The 18,134-nt window shown below is 56.2% G+C and overlaps 3 protein-coding genes across 21 annotated transcripts in view; 2 read left to right on the forward strand and 1 right to left on the reverse strand.

Moving 5' to 3' along the window:
• Nucleotides 1–18,134, forward strand: part of MRPL11 (mitochondrial ribosomal protein L11) — a 248,991-nt gene that overhangs the window by 111,989 nt on the left and 118,868 nt on the right. The gene's annotated exons all lie outside the window — the stretch shown is intronic.
• On the reverse strand, nt 122–16,283 carry ACTN3 (actinin alpha 3). Of its 14 annotated transcripts, none has more exons than XM_077962104.1 (22): nt 15,571–16,283; nt 12,003–12,117; nt 11,709–11,828; nt 9,246–9,332; nt 8,739–8,826; nt 8,148–8,226; nt 7,989–8,070; nt 7,127–7,212; nt 6,469–6,561; nt 5,764–5,994; nt 5,514–5,665; nt 5,134–5,137; nt 4,303–4,472; nt 3,665–3,773; nt 3,431–3,571; nt 2,987–3,169; nt 2,380–2,514; nt 2,104–2,283; nt 1,287–1,433; nt 1,133–1,198; nt 502–660; nt 122–421 (listed from the first exon to the last, which is right to left on the reverse strand). In XM_077962104.1, exons 1-22 carry the CDS (start codon nt 15,715–15,717, stop codon nt 263–265), a joined length of 2,733 nt encoding a protein of 910 aa, XP_077818230.1. In that variant the 5' UTR covers nt 15,718–16,283; the 3' UTR covers nt 122–262. The 14 variants fall into 14 exon arrangements, 13 of the variants coding, with proteins under 13 accessions (XP_077818230.1, XP_077818228.1, XP_001109839.1 ...); XM_077962102.1 differs by having other exon boundaries at nt 1,097–1,198; XR_013403529.1 differs by lacking the exon at nt 5,134–5,137 and having other exon boundaries at nt 1,119–1,198; nt 4,303–4,453; nt 5,518–5,665.
• The window catches only part of ZDHHC24 (zinc finger DHHC-type containing 24), a 28,213-nt gene continuing 26,496 nt past the window's right edge, over nt 16,418–18,134 (forward strand). For 5 of the 6 annotated variants that reach the window (XR_013403257.1, XR_013403256.1, XM_028832713.2 and 2 more), the window contains exon 1: nt 16,607–16,932. Coding sequence is in view for 4 of the 6 variants with exons in the window: in XM_028832713.2 (XP_028688546.2) it covers nt 16,652–16,932 (281 nt within the window). In the remaining 2 variants the exon portion in view is untranslated. 6 annotated transcript variants of the gene reach the window in all.

Raw genomic sequence — 18,134 nt, forward strand, 5'->3', positions numbered from 1 at the left:
ATGAATGCTCAGTCCCCGGGGGTGAGGAGGGAGGGCAGGACTTTTGGTGGGTCAAGGTGGGATAGCTGGTCCTGCCCAGGAGCCTGAGGGCCCAGCTTCTGCTTCAGGAACCAAAAGGAGATGGGGAGAGACCCACAGAGGGATCTTTATTCAGAAGCACTTGGCTGACTGTTCTCTCAGGCCCTTGCTCTGAGGGACGGATGGGATCAGCCACAGGGTGCACCCTCTCTCCATCTTGCATAGAGAACCTCAGTGGTTGGGGTCAGAGGTCGCTCTCCCCATAGAGGGCACTGGAGAAGGCCACGTAGTCCAGGGCTCCAGCTGGGGCCCCGGATCCCTTGTAGGGCACCATACGGCGGATGCAGTACTCGGCCTGCTCGGCGGGGAGCTCGCGTCGCAGCTCCTCGGGGGTGATGTAGTTCTGGGGAGAAGAGGCGTTGAGGACCCACAGGTCCTATGCCCTGCCCCAGCCCCCCAGCCCCTCCACCACCTGGGACTCACCTTGTCTCCTGCCAGGATCTTGAAGGAGGCCACAACTTGCTCAGCCGTGTCAGTCTCGGCTGTCTCTCGGGTCATGAAGTCTATGAAGGCCTGGAAGGTCACCACCCCAGCTGCGTTGGGGTCCACCATGGTCATGATGCGAGCAAACTCCACTTCCCCCTGCAGAGATAGGGGCCAGGCACTATGCCCATGAGCACTAAAGCCAGGAGGGGTCTGGATGTCCCCTCCTGGGTACTGTCCAGCCTTGGCTAGCAGAGCCCCAGTAACAAGGGTGTTCCCTTCCTCCAGAGACCTTAGTCCTGGCTATAGGACGTCCTTTATGGTAGGCTGAAATCTGCATCCTACCTATAGCAGGAAGCAGATTTGCTCCCTGGTCCTGATTTTTTTTCCAGGGCCATACCTGTTTCTGTAGTGCTGTTTCCCTACAGGTAAAAATGTTGCAAGCTCAGACTTTGGGTCCACACAGAACTGGGTCCAAGTGAGTTTACCTCCCTGAGCCTTGCTAGCCCCTGTGTGGATGTGATGAAGATGCAGGGGATGGTGTATGTGAAGATGGGAGGCGCACAGTAGGTGATCAGCACAGAGGAGGGGGTACTTTGGGACTCCTGGGAAGGGGCTGGGGGGCACTCACCAGGTCATAGCCCATGGAGATGAGGCAAGCTCGGAAGTCATCAGGCTCCATCATCCCATTCCTCTTCTGTAGGGGGTGTGTGGATATCAGGCTTGGTCTCCAGCCTCCACCAGCCCCCAAGTGTCTTACCCCACAGGGCCAGGCCCCTGCTGACCCGGTCAAAGTGGTTGAAGGATGCTCGGAACTCGTTGAGCTGCTCCTGGCTCAGCCCCTTGGCATCTCGGGTCAGTACCTGGTTCTCCACTTCATTGATGGTGCGGGCGATAGAGGTGAGCAGCTGCTCCCAGCCCACGCGGATGTGCTGGCAGTCGGGGACAGGCCACCGTCAGTGGGCGGCCAGTGCCTGGCCACTGGCTCTAGCTCCACATCCAGTCCACTGACCCTGGGCAAGTCCTCCCCCTCACTGGGCCTCCATCCCCATCTGGAAGCTCCACTGAGTAACCCCCCAGCAGTCCTTCCTATCTTTTGATAACCAGCTATGGCCAATCCTGGCCTGGGTTTGGACTGCTTTGTGACTCTGGAAGGGTCACTTTCCATCGCTGGGTCTTTTTTTTTTTTTTTTTTTTGAGACAGAGTCTCGCTCTGTCGCCCAGGCTGGAGTGCAGTGGCGCAATCTTGGCTCACTGCAAGCTCTGCCTCCCGGGTTCACGCCATTCTCCTGCCTCAGCCTCCTGAGTAGCTGGGACTACAGGCGCCCGCCACCGTGCCCTGCTAATTTTTTGTATTTTTAGTAGAAACGGGGTTTCACCGTGGTCTCGATCTCCTGACCTTGTGATCCGCCCGCCTCGGCCTCCCAAAGTGCTGGGATTATAGGCGTGAGCCACCGCGCCCGGCATCGCTGGGTCTTAAGGGACCTGGCCAGGCTGAACTGGGGACCCCGCTGGGACATGCATGCTCTGTCCAGCTGTGGTCTCCCTGGGCCTCCTCAGCCAGCGCTGCCTCCCTTCTCTCCTGAGAGTTTGTGATCCCACCTCCATGCTGTAGACGGTGTGCTTATTGTCGAACACCAGGCTCTCCTGCAGCAGCTGGTGGTCACCCTCTAGCCGGTCAATGTTAGTCTTGTAGTTGATAATGTTCTGCTCCTGCTGCCGTAGCCCAGCCATCTGCTCCTCCAGAGAGCCGGCTAGCCCTGCTGCCAGCCGCCCCACTTCCTGCAGGGGTTCCCAGGCAGCATGAGGGCTCCCAGCTCCCTGTGGCCCAGCCCTAGCCGCACCTCCCCAGGTTGGACCCACTATCCCAGCCCTTACCTCCACCTTCGCCTGGATCCAGGGTCCAATGGCATTGGCCTGGGCCGCAAACTGTCGCCGGAGCCTCTCATTTACCTGCTGCCGTGCCAGCTCCTCCTGCAGTGTCTGATCACGGCTAGGCACCAGCTTTCGGACCTGAGAGGAGGGCGGTTATGCCAGAGCCAGCTCTGGGGGCTGGGAAATGGCTTTAGGGGAAATGGGCTCCAGCCCCTCAAACCTCAGCCCCTGTTGCTTTGAGCCAACTTGTCTGGGATATGCAAGAAAGCTCCTGGGCAAGTCACTAACCCTTGTGGGCTTCAGTTTTGTCATCTGCAAAATGGGGCTGATGGCATCATTTATAACTAATATGGGTGGATTTATAAAAGATGTCCACACACAAGGCTTAATTCTACTTCACATCAATCCTGACAGGAGAATGCTGCTGTTACGGCTCATCATATACAGATGAGCCCAAGACAGACAAGGTGATTTATGCAGTCCCACGTGGAGTCTGGCAGACCCCAGATCTGAAGATGGACTTTATTCTCCATATCTTGGGCTACCTGAGGTTTCAGGGTGGTCAGAGTATGCAGGAGTGGGTGGGAGGAAGGCTGCAGGTGGCACTGACCATATCCCACTTGGTGTTGATGTCCTGCGGGCTCAGGGTGATGTAGGGATTGGTGGAGCAGGGCCGCAGCCCATACGTCTGGCAGATCTTCTGGATCTCACCCTGGATGCCCATGATGGCGCCTCGCTCTCGGTCAGCCTCGGGCAACGTTGCCTTGAACTGATCATGCGCTGTCAGCAGGCTCTGGAGGTGACAGGCAGGAAGCGTCAACTGGTGTCCCCCACTTACCATAGGCAACAGAAAGGGCAGCAGTGTGCCCTGGGCCACCCAGCGGTCCTGAGAAGTCCTGACGCAAGAACCCCGGCCTCCTGTCTTCCAGCCCAGCACTCGGGAACTGGGGTTTTCCTCCCATCCCTTTGCCCTAGGAGCCTAAAGTTGTGGCTGGCAGAATTTGGGGCCAGCTTCCCTGTCATCCCATCCATCCCCTGCAACCCTGGCACCCACCTGGGTCTCCTCCACAGAGTGTACCAGCCACACGTCCTGCAGGTCCTCCACGGCACCGTCCAGCCAGTTGTTGAAGGGTGCGGCCCGCCGGGCGAACTCCAGTTGAAGCTGGTCGATGGTCTCCAGGAGCTTCTCCATCCGCTAGGGGTGGGGGGCATAGTGGGTCAGCAGCATGCCCAGCAGACCTGGCTTCACCCACCTACCCATGCCCAGCTGCCCGGCCCCCAGCCCCACCTCTAGTGCATCCCGCCTCTTCTGGGTCAGGGTGCCCAGGTTGTCCCACTGATCGCAGATGGCCTGGCAGCGGCTGTTCACTGAGGCTGCCTCATGGTAGTCCAGCTCACTGGGAGCGAGAAGTAGGGTGAGTGTGGGGCCAGCCCCAGCCCAGATATCCTAACTGCACTTCACCCGCGCCCCGGGTGGGGGTGAAGGTGTGCGGGAGCCAGGGCAGGTGGTGGGTAAAGCTGGGTGCTTTCCAAGAGGGGGCGGTCCCCGCGCATCCCTCTGTGTAGGTGGGAGCCCACATGTCCTTAGCTGCAGTCCATGGAGGTGCTTGGGTGGAGGGGTGGGTTCATGGGAGGGGGTGGCCAGCCCAAAGCTGATGGGGAGGGTTTGGGGCAGTAAGCCGGGTGAAGAGAGCGGACAGGTTAGAGGGCAGGCCACGAGTGGGACAGGTCAAGCCCTAGTGGGAAGAGTGGTGGCAGCAGAGCGGGGTCCGGAGATGGGGATGGGGGTGGGGTTCCGGGGGGGGCGCGGTTACAGAAGAACTCGGGAGAGCCTGGGGTCTTGAGGGAAATGGGGATCAGGGCGGGGCTCGCTGCCGGGGGCGGGGCCAGGGGTGTTGGGAGCGGGCCCCGCGAGGCCCCGCCTACTTGAGCTCCTGGGCCAGCGCGGCAATGTGCTCCACGCGGTCCTGGTGCGCCGCCAGGTCGCTCTCAAAGGCCTCGTGGCGCCGCAGCAACGCCCGCACCTCCTGTAGCGAAGCCGAATCGTAGTCGCGCTGGCTCAGCATCTCCTCCTTCCCTGCTCGAAGAGAGGCCGGCTCCGGTCACCCAGTGGCGGCAAGGGCAGGGGTGCGGGCCGGGCTCTGTGACCACGAAGCCTCATCTGCTAAGGTGGCGATCACACCGGCCTAGCCCCTACTAGGGGTTTGCTCTGCGGCGTCGGTGTAATAACGTAGATGAAACTCCTTTTCGGTGGTGTGATCCGTAAACTATATCAGCGTCCCCTGAGCGAGCTACGACCAAGGGGCCTTTGGTACAGTTTTGGCGTAATTTGACCTTAAAATAGCTCTCAACGATTCTGTAACCCCCATGAGCCCCTGAACCGGCCTCCTTTGTTCACCACTAAAATCCTCGACAGAACACCGAATGGATGTTTCTATCCAGAGTAATATATTTGACTCGTGCAATATTTTAGCGTCAGGATACTTTGAGTATGATGTAAGTGATGTTAGGGTGAGGAATGGACTCACCTTTGTACACCTGATACATATAAAATAAAATGCTAACTGATGAATTAATCAGAGCAGACCCACAGAAGACCAGAGCAGGGCTGGGGGGTGAGGGGGAAGGCTGAGTTTATAGATAAACACCCGTGTGTGCGGTGGCTCATGCCTGTAATCCCAGCACTGTGAGAGGCTGAGGTGGGTGGATCGCTTGAGCCCAGGAGTTTGAGATCAGCCTGGGCAACAAAGTGAGAACCCATCTATACAAAAAATACAAAAAGTTAGCCTGGCGTGGTGGTGCACACCTGTGGTCCCAGCTCCTTGGGAGGCTGAAGCAGGAGGATCACTTGACCCAGGAGGCAGAGATTGTAGTGAGCCGAGATTTTACTAGCCTGGGGAATACAGCAAGACTCTGTCTCAAAAAACAAAACAAACTTTGGCCCACAGAGGGGCAGTGGCCCAAAGAGAGGCCCAGGTTGCACCACAGCAAGTCAGGGTGGGATTAGAAATCCAGTCTCCGGCTTCCCTGCAGAGCACCTACCCTTGTCCCGAGCATTTTGCCAAGAACCTCCCCTCCCACCCCTGCACACCAATCTCCACCCCAGGAGATAGTCCAGCCCCGTGAGGTAGGTGTACCTACCCCGGGTCCAGGCTTCGTGCAGGGAGGCCTTCTGCCGGAACTTCTCGGCCAGGTGCTGGAGTCGCTGCAGGCGTCGGATCTCCGAGAGCAGCCAGTCTTCATAGCCCTTTTCCACCTGCTCCAGCCCCCGCCAGGCATTGGCGATGTCCTGTGGAGCAGGCAGGGGTGCCCTCCATCACTGTTTGCCCATTGTACAGATGGGGATACGGACCCCAAGTTCACCCAGGGAATGTGTGTAGAGCTCACCGAGACCAGCTTGCCCTCGGAGGGCATGAAGGCAGGCCGGTGGCTGAGCCGCAACTTGGTCTGCAGTGTGTTGAAGTTGATCTCCAGCTGGCACTTTTCTTGAACGCGGGGCGGCTTGTGCAGACGCCGATAGTCCCGAAAGTCCTCTAGCTTGCGCTGCATGGCACTCATGCTGGGCTCGCCCACACGGTTCTCCAGCCATGGGATGGTGCGGCGGATCCACTCCAGCAGCTGACAGGGCCAGGCAGGGGCAAAGCAGAGACCTCTGAGCTGACCTGCCCGGCTCACCCACCCCTCTCCACCCACACCCAGGCTGTGGCCAGAGGGTAGGTGGGGGTGACTTTGACAAATATGAAGGCAGAATGGGGTAGTCCCCATGAGTCAGAGAAGGAGTCGGATGGCTGATTTCTGAGTCCAGGGGCTAATATAGGTTGGCACAGAGCAAAGGGCCATGTGACTACCTAAATACGAGTGAATGGATCAATGCAGGAGTAAATGGATGAATGATGAGTCAATCAATGACTGACCAGGAGCTTGGGTTGGCAGAAGGGCAAGTGCTGGGTGGAGATGGACAGGAGGAGGCTTGGAGGAAGCCAGGGCTACTCTGAGCAGAGGGAGGCTCTGCAGGCCCACGCTTGGGGTTAGCAGGGTTGGGAGAGTCAGTAGGGCCGGGATGGGCAGAGCACAGTGGGAGCCCAGCCTCACCTCACTGGCAAGCTTCTCATACTCCTCCATCAGCTTCTCGTTTTCCTGGTTCACCGCCAGCACCTTGCAGATCCTGTTGGCAGCTGTCTCTGCCTATGGGGGTAGTTGGTAGAGGGTTGGCATTAAAGCAAGCTGCCTCTGTAAAGCCCTTAAAAAACAGAGCCCCCAGCTGGGTGTGGTGGCCCATGCCTGTAATCCCAACACTTTGGGAGGCTGAGGTGGGTAAGTTACTTGAGTCCAGGAGTTTGAGACCAGCCTGGGCAACAAAATGAAACACCATCTCTACAAAAAATACAAAAATTAGCCAGGTGTGGTAGCATGTGCCTGTAGTCCCAGCTACTGGGGAGGCTGAGGCAGGAGGCTGAGGTCAAGGCAGCAACGAGCTGTGATCATGCCACTTCACTCCAGCCTGGGTGACAGAGTGAGACCCTGTCTCAAAAAACAAACAAAAAATAGGGAAAGGGATGGGGGGAGCACGGCTCCTAGGTAGGCAGGGAGTTTCCAAACCAGGGTCCTCTGGTCTTGCTGAGGACTGAGTGTGTGCAGCTGGGACAGTGGCACTCCCACCTGCGTGGTCTGGCGCCTCCAATGTTGGGCTGCAGCCAAGGTTGGGCCCTTGGGTCCACAAGCCCAGGCAGTAGCAGTTGGGCCACCTTACCTGCTCAGCCCCGGCAAAGGCATGGTAGAAGCAGGACACATAGGTCATGATGGCCTTCTCATCCGGCTTTGGGGTGTTCACAATGTCTAGGGCAGGACAGCACGGTGTCTACTGGCCAAAGCCAGGGGTCCCTCCCTAGGGAGAGAACTCCCTCTGGGGGGGAGGGCTGGAAGTATCTAGTCATGGCCACCAGCAGCCAGTCACCCAAACCCAGTGTCTTCTCTTCCTTGAAGCCCTCTCTCCTTACCCCAGGGCTCAGCAACTTCCCCACCTCCCCACCTTGGGGTGAGCAAAGTGTGAGGGAGAGGGTGGGTGAGTGTGATTGACCAGCCACCGTAGGCCTCGTGAGGGACTGGTCCACGCTGCCTCGTGCCTTGAACTATCCTATACCTCCCTCTGTCTGTCTGTCTTTCCCCCAAGTCCACAGCTCCTCAGGGCAAGAAAAAGTTCTCCAGCAGTGCCCACACAGCCCAGGCATCATGCAAAGTAGATGCTCAGAAAGTGTTTGCTGCTTCAGTTGACTGCTGCCTTGCCTAAGCATGGGGACCACAGGCAGGACATGCCCCAGGGGAGCTGCCATTCTTGGGGGACCAATGTTATCCCAGGTAACCCAGGTAACTGGGATGCGAGGCAGAAGGTAGGGCCATTACATAGCGGAGAGGCGGGAAGGGCTGGTCCTCTTCAGGGCATGGGGCAGGGGACAAGATAGAGGACTGCTGGAGAAGGGGGACTGTGACCAGGGAGTGGGGTGGGGACAGTCGGAGCATCCTGGGAGGAGGAAAGGGCCATGCAAAGGTGTGGAGGGTGCACCAGGCCCAGTGGTGAGAATGTGGGGTCCTCCCCTGGGCTAGCTCACTCGCACCTTCTGCATCCAACATCTTGGGGATGTCCAGGTACTTCTCTGCCACCTCGAAGGCAGTGTTCAGGTTGCCGATGGGGTCATCCTAGATGGGTGTGAGGGAGGAGGGTGAAAGGTCAGCTGCAGGCAGAGGCCGTGGGTGGGGGTGGTAGGGGTCTCTACCTTTCGCAGTTTGGCGTAGTCGATGAGGTCGGGGCGGTGTCGGTGGATGAGGGCACAGAGGGCCAGGCCATCCTTCCAGCTGAACAGAGAGAAGAGGGGGGTCAGGCCTGGGTTCAAGCTGGGGCCCCATTCTCCCCTCGGCCCAGGAGCACCCCCCAGAAGGATAGTCTCATCTGTAAAATGGAGTAAAGCACAAACCCCTTAGCTTGGCGTTTGAGGCCCTTCCTGACCGTATCTGGACCGTCTCCTGCTGGCTCATCATGATTCTGTCACACACCCATGTTTAGGCCCAACCAGTTTCTAGATGTTTTTGGCCTCCAGCTTCCCTCTGGCTGGAATGGCCTTCCAGGGAAATCTCAAACACTCCCTCCTCCAGGAGTTACTGGAACCTTCCTGGATTCAATTCCATTCCACTCAGCAGTTACTGAGCCCTCTTTTCAGACACTGTTCCAAGAACTGTGCTGTGACCTTTTCCTCCCCTGTGGCTTGTGACAGGGACCAGCTCAGTGCCCTTCACTGACCAGGGAGGGCTCCTCTCTGTGCCCAGTGCCCCACAGAGGCCCAGACACATTTGGTAACCAGCTGACAGACCTGGTGTGGAAATTCTGCACGTTGACGTTGCGGTACGGTGCTGTCTTCCTCTGGCACCACAGAAGCAAGCCTTCCTTGGCCGAGGTTTCTGGGTGGGGAGGAGGTGGGAGAATTCATTGCGAAGGGGTCCAGGTCAGCCCTCTCACCCTACCTTTTTTTTTTTTTTTTTTCTCCTGGAGACAGGGTCTTGCTATGTCATCCAACTGGAGTGCAGTGACACGATCATGGCTCACCACAGCCTCAACCTCCCAGGCTCAAGCGGTCCTCCTACCTCAGCCTCCCTAGTATCTGGGACTATAGGCACATGCCACCATGGCCAGCTTTTTTTTTTTTTTTTTTTTTTTTTTTTGTATTTTTTGTAGAGATGGGGTTTCACCATGTTGTCCAGGCTGGTCTTGAACTCCTGGGCGATCCTTCAAGTGGTCTGCCTGCCTCGACCTCCCAAAGTGTGGGGATTACAGGCCCCAGCCACTGCACCTGGCCCCAACCTCCTTTCCCATTGCTCACCTTCCACAGAGATGTCCTGGATGGCGAAGCGAAGGATGATGGTCCAGATCATGCCCAGGGTCATCTTCAGGTTCCCGTCGACGATCTCTGCAGGGTAGGGGTCAGGGGACAGATTTGCCTGACATTCAAGGTCTGTGCTATCTGGCCTCCGCTCACCTTCCCCTCTGATCAGTCCTCTAGCCCTTGTCTCTCATTTCAGGGCTGGTACCTAGTAGGTGGGCACCTTGCAGGTACTCAGTAAGCATCTCTTTTTCTTTTCTTTTCTTTATTATTATTTTCTGAGATGGAGTCTCCCTCCTTGCCTCAACTGGAGTGCAGTGGTGCAATCTCAGCTCACTGCAACCTCCGCCTCCTGGGTTCAAGCGATTCTCCTTCCTTGGCCTCCCTAGTAGCTGGGACTACAGGTGTGCACCACCAAACCTGCTTAATTTTTTGTATTTTTAGTAGAGATGGGGTTTTGCCATGTCAGCTTGACTGGTCTCGAACTCCTGACCTCAAATGATCCGCCCACCTCAGCCTCCCAAAATGCTGGGATTACAGGCATGAACCACTGCACCCAGCTGCATCTATTTTTTGGGGGGTGACAGAGTCTTGCTCTGTCACCCAGGCTGGAGTGCAGTGGTGTGATCTCAGCTTACTGCAAGCTCTGCCTCCCTGGTTCAAGCAATTCTTCTGCCTCAGCCTCTTGAGTAGCTGGGACTACAGGTGCATGCCACCAGGCTCAGCTAATTTTTGTATTTTTAGTAGAGATGGGTTTCACTGTATTGGCCAGGCTGATCTCGAACTCCTGACCTTGTGATCTGCTTGCATTGGCCTCCCAAAGTACTGGCGTTACAGGTGTAAGCCATCACCCCCGGCCCACATCTATTTTTTTGTTTAGTTGGTTGGTTTGGGGAATTTTTTGAGATGGAGTTTTCTCTGTGTGTGTGTGACAGAGTCTCTCTTGTCACCCAGGCTGGAGTGCAGTGGCACAATCTTGGCTAACTGCAACCTCCACCTCCCAGGTTCAAGGGATTCTCCTGCCTCAGCCTCCCGAATAGCTGGGATTACAGGTGTGCCCCACCATGCCCAGCAATTTTTTTTTTTTTGAGACGGAGTCTTGCTCTGTCGCCCAGGCTGGAGTGCAGTGGCGTGATCTCAGCTCACTGCAAGCTCTGCCTCCCAGGTTCACGCCATTCTCCTGCCTCAGTCTCCCGAGTAGCTAGGATTACAGGCGCCTGCCACCATGGCCAGTTAATTTTTTGTATTTTTAGAGGAGAGAGGGTTTCACTATGTTATCCTGGATGGTCTCAAACTCCTGACCTCGTGATCCGCCCGCCTTGGCCTCCCAAAGTGCTGGGATTACAGGCGTGAGCCACCGCGCCTGGCCCATGCCCAGCAAATTTTTGTGTTTTTAGTACAGACAGGCTTTCACCATGGTGGCCAGGATGGTCTCGAACTCCTGACCTCAGGGTGATCCACTTGCCTTGGCCTCCCAAAGTGCTGAGATTACAGGCGTGAACCACTGTGCCTGGCCAAGATGGAGTTCTGCTACGTTGCCTAGGCTGATCTCCAACTTCTGGGCTCAAACAATCCTCCCGCCTCAGTCTCCCAAGTAACTGAGACTACAGGCACGTGCTACCATGCCTTGCTTGTTATTTAGAAATTATTTCACTGAACTCTTACTAGGGTTCAGGGGCTGCGCTGGCAGTTTGGCATTTTTTTTTTTTTTTTTTTTTTTTTTTTTTTTTTTTAGACGGAGTCTAGCTCTGTTGCCAGGCTGGAGTGCAGTGGCAGGATCTCAACTCACTGCAACCTCTGCCTACCGGGTTCAAGCGATTCTCCTGCCTTAGCCTCCTGAGTAGCTGGGATTACAGTCACGTGCTGCCACACCCAGCTAATTTTTGTATTTTGAGTAGAGACGGGGTTTCACCATGTAGGCCAGGATGGTCTCGATCTCCTGACCTTGTGAGCCCCACCCCTTTGCCTCCCAAAGTGCTGGGATTACAGGTGTGAGCCACCACGCCTGGCTGGCTCTTTTTTTTTTTTTTTTTTTTCAGATGGAGTCTCTTGCTCTGTTACCCAGGCTGGGGTACAGTGGCGCGATCTCGGCTCACTGCAACCTCCGCCTCCCAGGTTCATTCGATTCTTGTGCCTCAGTCTCCCAAGTAGCTGGGATTACAGGTGTGAGCCACCACCAGTTGATTTTTGTATTTTTAGTAGGGATGGGGTTTTGCCATGTTGGCCAGGCTGGTTTCAAACTCTTAGCCTCAAGTGGTCCACCCACCTCAGCCTCCCAAAATGCCGAGATTACAGGCGGAAGCCACTGTGCCTGGTTGGTACATTGGCTCTTTACAGGCTCTCTTGCGAGGCAGGGATTATTCCCATTGATGAGATGAGGAAACTGAGGCCCACAGAGGTGATTTGCTGACGTCAAGAGAGGCCCCCGCGCCCTGCCCAGGACCCTTCCTGCCACCTCCTCACCTTCAGCACCAATGGACACCAGCTTAACCCCCTTGCTGGCAATGAAGTCCAGGGCCTTGTTAACGTTGGCGATTTTGTGGAAGCGCATCTTGCCTTTATCTGGCCTGGGCAGCCTCTCTCCTGGGTATAAGAGGAAAGGCCAAGGGCCAAAGGTCATGAGAGGCAGCAGAAGTCATTGTCCGCAAACTCTCCCCTCTCCACCAAGTCCCGTCCAACACTCTGCCACCCTATTCCCCCTGCTGTCCAGATGTTCCTGGGTCCTGGGGCTCAGGTGCACTGATTTGACATCCTCACCTGAAATGACCTCCAGGAGCAGCATGAGTTTGAGGCCATTGCGGAAATCGTCCTCGATGTTCTCAATCTGGGTGCCCGCTTTGCGCAGGTGTGAGTTGCACCAGGCAGTGAAGGTCTGGGGGCAGAGGACAGCACTCAGACCCTACGATCGGCTCGGGGATGTGGGGCACAGTCCTGTCTCCTCAGTCAGGGTAGGTCTCAGAGCCTTGTATTTCTGGATTCAAATCACAGCTCAGCTCAGCCACTGACTTGCTGTGCATCCTGGGCCAGTCCCTTTCCCTCTCTGAGCTTTAGTTTTCCTGAGAGGGGAGAAATGGGGTGTGGGACCCATGCAGGTCCCAGTTCAGACTTGGGGCACCCGGCCACCAGCACTCTAGCCTTGGGGGTCTTAAACACGGGAAGACCCTTAGAAAATGTTAACCCATTCAAAGTGTGGGGCCCTCTGAGGTTTTGAACTACAGGAGCTAGTGCAGGGTGATATTGCCTTTCTGAAATCTGAAAACTCCTGGACTGAAGCACATCTGGCCCTCAGAGTTTTGCCTAAGGGACTGTCTCTGTGTTTCTATTTTTATCAGTTCTTACCTTCTAGGGTTGTTGTAAATTGGCCTCTGAGTAGACCCTAAGTGTGCAAGGACTCTGTGGGCTATTGGAGCATCAGCTGGCACTCAGGCCCAGCCTGATCTCATTTTGTTTTTTTAGAGAGAGACAGGGTCTTACTATGTTGCTCAGGTTTGTCTCAAGCTCCTGGGCTCAAGTGATCCTCCTGCCTTGGCTTCCCAAAGTGTTGGGATTACAGGCATAAGCCACCACATCTGGTCTGATCTCATTTCTGGGGATGACTGCCCACCCCTTCCCCAAGAGTCAGCCTCAGCCTCAGCCTCAGCCTCCATCTGAGATAGGAGGGATGGTACAGGGCTGTGTGTCTGTTGACGATAGGGGTGACATCACACTTGGTACACAAGTTTCTGCCAACCTACCGCCCTTCAGGTCCCGAATTCTGCCTTTCCATAGACTCCCTGGTAGAGTCAGGGTGGGCTCCAAGTCCAACTGAGCCACTCATGCTCTGTGATCCAGGGTCAGCCCCTTTCCCCCTTTGGGGCTTGGTCTCCCCATTTGTGTAATTAAAGGATCAGAATCTATGATATCTTAGGTCTTTCTTCTTCCAACCTGGCAGGATTCTTGGATTCAGAGCATCCCCATACCACAAAGACTCTTAATGAGAGTCTTTCCTGCCCTAAGGAAGCTCATAGCCCATCCAAGAGTCACGTTGGTCTGAGAAGCGCTGTAAGAGGTTGCCAAGGAGTTTATGGGAGGGAAGTTGGATCAGGGCAGGGGCCTCTTGGGGAAGGCAAGTATTTGATCAGAGTTGTGATGGGCAGGAATCATTCAGGAAGGGAAGGGCAGGCAAGGGCATTTCAGGCAGGGGCAATCATGCGGGCAAGTGCTCGCTGGCTGTGAGAAACAGTTGCTACATTTGTCGGACTACAAGGATCTGGGCACTGCTGGAATGGAGCTGGGGTTGTTGGGGTATAAGTGGTGAGAGGCGGGCCGGAGGGGCAGCAGGGGCCAGGTCATGCGCGATCCTGGGTGCTAAGCTGGGGAGTTAAAATTTGATCCAGAGGGCAACAGGGAATCAGGGAAGCCTCAGGCAGGAGGGAGGTGGGCAGAACTGTCCATGCTGGTTGCAGAGTGGAGATGAATGGCTTGGCACGGCAAAAGAGAGAAATGAGGAGGCAGCCACTGGGACCAGGGCAAGAGAGGAAGGGTGTCAGTGAGGGGGACAAGGCAGGATCGGATGGATGAGACAGAAATGTTGGAATGTAAGCTCCCATGGCAGGGGCTTTATTTTGTCTGCTGCCAAATCCCAGCACTTAAAACAGTGCTGGCACATAGTAAGACATCATGTGGGCCAAGGCAGTGTGCTGCTCCAAGACTGTATGAAGGAAGCCCTTGGATGGAGGAGTCACTGGGGAGGAAGGGAGCACAGAGGAACAGGGAGGCGTCAGGGCTAAAGCTGAGCAAGAGGATGTTTATTACCACCTTGCAATAAACAACGCTGGACTAGAAAGAAATGAGCCAAATGTCCAACTACAAGAGATGCTGATTGATATTCAGAGCCTGTATGCTGTGTAGCCGTTGAATGAATGGATGAGGTGGTGACTGCAAGTTGGGATGAACAGATGTTCCTGATAATTTGTTAGGTGACAAAGACAAGTTACAGACTGGCATGTGTCATATGAGGGGCATGCGGACCTGGATCTGGGAGAGGCCCGGGTGGGTGGGGGTAGGGATAGAAGATGTTGCAGAATAGGTGGCAGCTGGAGCCAAGGACAGGGATGACATCACTGGGAAATTGCCGAACCTGGGACTGCAGCTGTGCTTGGAGACAGGTGCAGGGGGAGCCTAAGTGGAAGCCTGTCACCCAGGGCACCCCAGCCGACTCAGCGGAGCCTCTTGGCCCTTGGGGTCATCTCCTGTCATCTAACCCAGTGGAAGTGCTCTGATTCTAAATTCTAGGATTCTCAGGTACTGCAAATTCCACTGAGTACCTGAGTACCCTGCCCTTTCCTGGAGTCATACAGTGTTGGCACACACTGAGCAGGGTCCAATGGCCTTATGGTGCCCTCCTGGTTACCGGCCTGCCACTCCCCAAAGTTTTCTCCCTCTGGCCCGGATCATTTTCTCTTTGGGAACCCAGGTGTCCTGCCCCCTCTACTTGGGAAAGTCTGGGAGTGAAAATAACTCAGGGAGGGAGGGGCCCTGAGTGCCTGATGGGCTGGGCCTGGGCAGCAGCTGCCCCTGTGCCCGTCTCCAGCACCCCCGAGGTGCTGCCTCAGCACTACGTGTCCATCTGGCTGGAGAGTCAGGTTACTGCGTAAGGGGACCCAGGTCTTCCCTCCTCCTCGACCTATGGCCTTTTCAGCAGACTCAGGGCCCCACGCCTGGGGTATCTTGGGAAAGAATGGGGGTGGGGAAAGGGGTAAAGATCCTTAGGTTGCGGAGGTCCTGATGTCTGACAGTCTGTGATTTGGGGCCTGTCTGTGCTCCTTTTGGGGCTTCAGTTTCTTCAGTTGTTAAATGAGATACAGTGACTATGGACCCCACCCTGGAAACGAGGTGGGGTGGGGTCTGAGAGGACCCTTCTCACCACCCCCACACTCCCAAGTCCACTAGTTGCCTGGCTGCAAGCCCTTAAGGTGGGGTCCGGGAATATTTAACTAGAGAGTGGTGGGAGGAAGATTCTTCTTCCTGAACCCCCTAACTTGGATCTCCTGGGCTTTGCCCAGCCTGTTTTCACCAGCAGAAGTGGGGCAGTGGGTCCAGGGGACTGAACCCTGGTGGGGTGGGGACCCCAGAAACTCTCTTGTCATTTTAAACCCCTCTTGAGGGCTCCCAGCCCTCTCCTCCAGCCCTGGGGACAGCAGGCAGCTGATGGGCAGAGCCTGGGCTGGGGATTAGCACTCTAGGTTAAAGACAAGCTCTGCCCCTGCCCTGCTGAGATGCCCAGGATAAACCGCCCGGCCTCTCAGGCCTCGGTTTTGCTGTCAGGAAATGGGCGAGCACTCACTTTCCGCTGCTGCTTCTCCCAGGCCGGGTCCAGCAGCAGGTCGCGGTCCCAGTCCTCCTCCTGTTCCATGTACTCGCCGCCCCCGCCGCTGCCCGCGAAGGGCCCCTCCCTGGCCCCCAGACCCTCGGGCTGCATAACCATCATCATCTCGCTCGGGCTCCTGGCTTCGCTCCGCTCGGCGCGCTCTCGGACACCCGGGCCCGGTTAAGTAGGGCCCAGCCCAGCCCCAGATCGAATTCGCACTAAATATGGGGGAGGAGGGAGGGGCCGGATGGGGGTGAAGGAGCTCGGGTTAGACCTGGCAAGGGGTTGTCCTGGAGCCGGAGACTGCGGAACTCGGGGAAGCCGGGGTGGATCTCGCGGCGGAGATCCTGGGTTTGCATTCCCGCTCCGCTACTGGGGCGCTGTGTGACCTTGGGAAATCCACGGGACCTCTCTGAGTCTGTTTCCTCCTCTCCACAATAGAAAGGCCGATAATAATAGTCACCGCGGGCCGCCCTAGAGGCTGCCCTCGAGCTCCTCGTGAGCCTCTTCCAGCACCTCGCTGGTGGGACACGGAGCCCTATCCCCATTTCACAGTCAGGAACACAGAGGCGCCGAGCTGTTTTGCATGTTTTCTGGGGTGATGAAGGGAGACACCCGGGCATGGGGAACGGCTCTGAGCCAGCTGGATGGGCTGCGGCAGGGCTATTAATATCGGGGCGGCCAGGGGGAGTAGGGGAGAATGTGCTGAGCCGGGAAACCCCGACACTACCCCGGCTGCAACTCAATCCCCAGGGCACTCCTGGCCCCGCCGCCAGAGGGCGGGGCTCCGGCAGGAGGGGAGGGGCCTCCAGGGTGGGCGGGTCAATCGCGCTGCGAAGTCATCCGGGCTCCAGCGCCGCGGGATTCCAAACGCCCCACGGCTGGTCCGTCGGTCCAATCAACTCGCCGCGTCGGCCGGCCGTTCCCTTAGGGTCTGAGCCCTCGCCTCACCCCTTCCGAGCTTCTATTGGCCGTGGCAGACGTCCGTCTGCCGCTATCTCCGCCCCAATACGGAAGCGGCCTAGTCCCCCGGCTCCGACAGCTGGGTGTCCAGGCCATGGGGCAGCCCTGGGCGGCTGGGAGCGCGGACGGGGCGCCCGCGCGGCTGCCTCTCGTGCTCACCGCGCTGTGGGCCGCGGCCGTGGGCCTGGAGCTGGCTTACGTGCTGGTGCTCGGTCCCGGGCCGCCCCCGCTGGGACCCCTGGCCCGGGCCTTGCAGCTGGCGTTGGCCGCCTTCCAGCTGCTCAACCTGCTGGGCAACGTGGGGCTCTTCCTGCGCTCGGATCCCAGCATCCGGGGCGTGATGCTGGCCGGCCGCGGTCTGGGCCAGGGCTGGGCGTGAGTGGGGTGCGGGATCCGGGGGGAGAAGTGGGCGCCTTGGACAGTGGGGAGGGGCCCCAAGACCTCAGATGGTAGAAGCGGGTTACATTAGGATTCAGGTTGTTAGAGCCAGAAATTTTTTTAGAACCTGGGATGGAAGAGCTATAATTGAGTGTTATTCACTCACAAATACTTATCGGGCACCTACTAGGTGCAAGGTATTGTTACAGGGACGAAGGGTACAATAGAACAGATTCCTGATACGGAGCTAATTTGAGGGGGGCAGATGAGAAACTAGAGGAACAGTAAGTAAGCAAATCATATAGAAGCTAGAAGGTGATAGTAGTTTGGAAACAAGAAGTAGAGCAGGGTAAAGGGGTTGCAAGTTTCAGTATTGAATAGGTGGTTAGGCCGGGCGCGTTGGCTCACGCCTGTAATCCCAGCACTTTGGGAGGCCGAGGCCGGCGGATCACTTAAGGTCAGAAGTTTACCAGCCTAGCCAACGTGGTGAAACCCTGTCTCTACTAAAAATACAAAAAAATTAGCCGAGCGTGGTGACGCATGCCTGTAATCCCAGCTACTTGGGAGGCTGAGGTAAGAGAATTGTTTGAACCTGGGAGGCAGAGGTTGCAGTGAGCTGAGATCCAGCCACTGCACTCCAGCCTGAGCGACAGAGCAAGACTCCGTCTCAAATAAATAAATACATAAATACATAAATAAATAGGTGGTAAATTCTCATCACAAAAATATAAGTGTTTGAGGTAATGGCTATCCTAATTAGCTTGATTATTCCAAGCTGTACTGATAAATGATGACATCACTTGGTATCCCATAAGTATATACAACTGGAATTTGTCAATTTATAATTAGAAAATAAAAATTACACCAAGTACGGCTCTACACACAAATTTTATGCCAGGCACAGGCTTTCGCCTGTAGTCCCAGCTACCCGAGAAGCTGAGGCTGTAGTGTGCTATGATCACACCTGTGAACAGCCACTACACTCCAGCCTCGGTAATGTAGCAAGACTCTGTCTCTAAAATTTTTTAAAAATTAATTTTAAAAATAATATAAATAAATACATGGTCAAGATAGACCTCATAGAGGAGGAGGCATTTGAGCAAAAAACTTGGAGGGGGTGGCGGGGGTTAGCCATGTGGGAATCTGAGGGAAGGGTGTTCCAGGCAGAGGGAACTAGTGGTGCAAAGGCTCTGAATCAG

The sequence above is a fragment of the Macaca mulatta genome, chromosome 14 (genome assembly GCF_049350105.2).
Source record: "Macaca mulatta isolate MMU2019108-1 chromosome 14, T2T-MMU8v2.0, whole genome shotgun sequence".
In the NCBI taxonomy this organism is placed as follows: Eukaryota; Metazoa; Chordata; class Mammalia; order Primates; family Cercopithecidae; genus Macaca; species Macaca mulatta.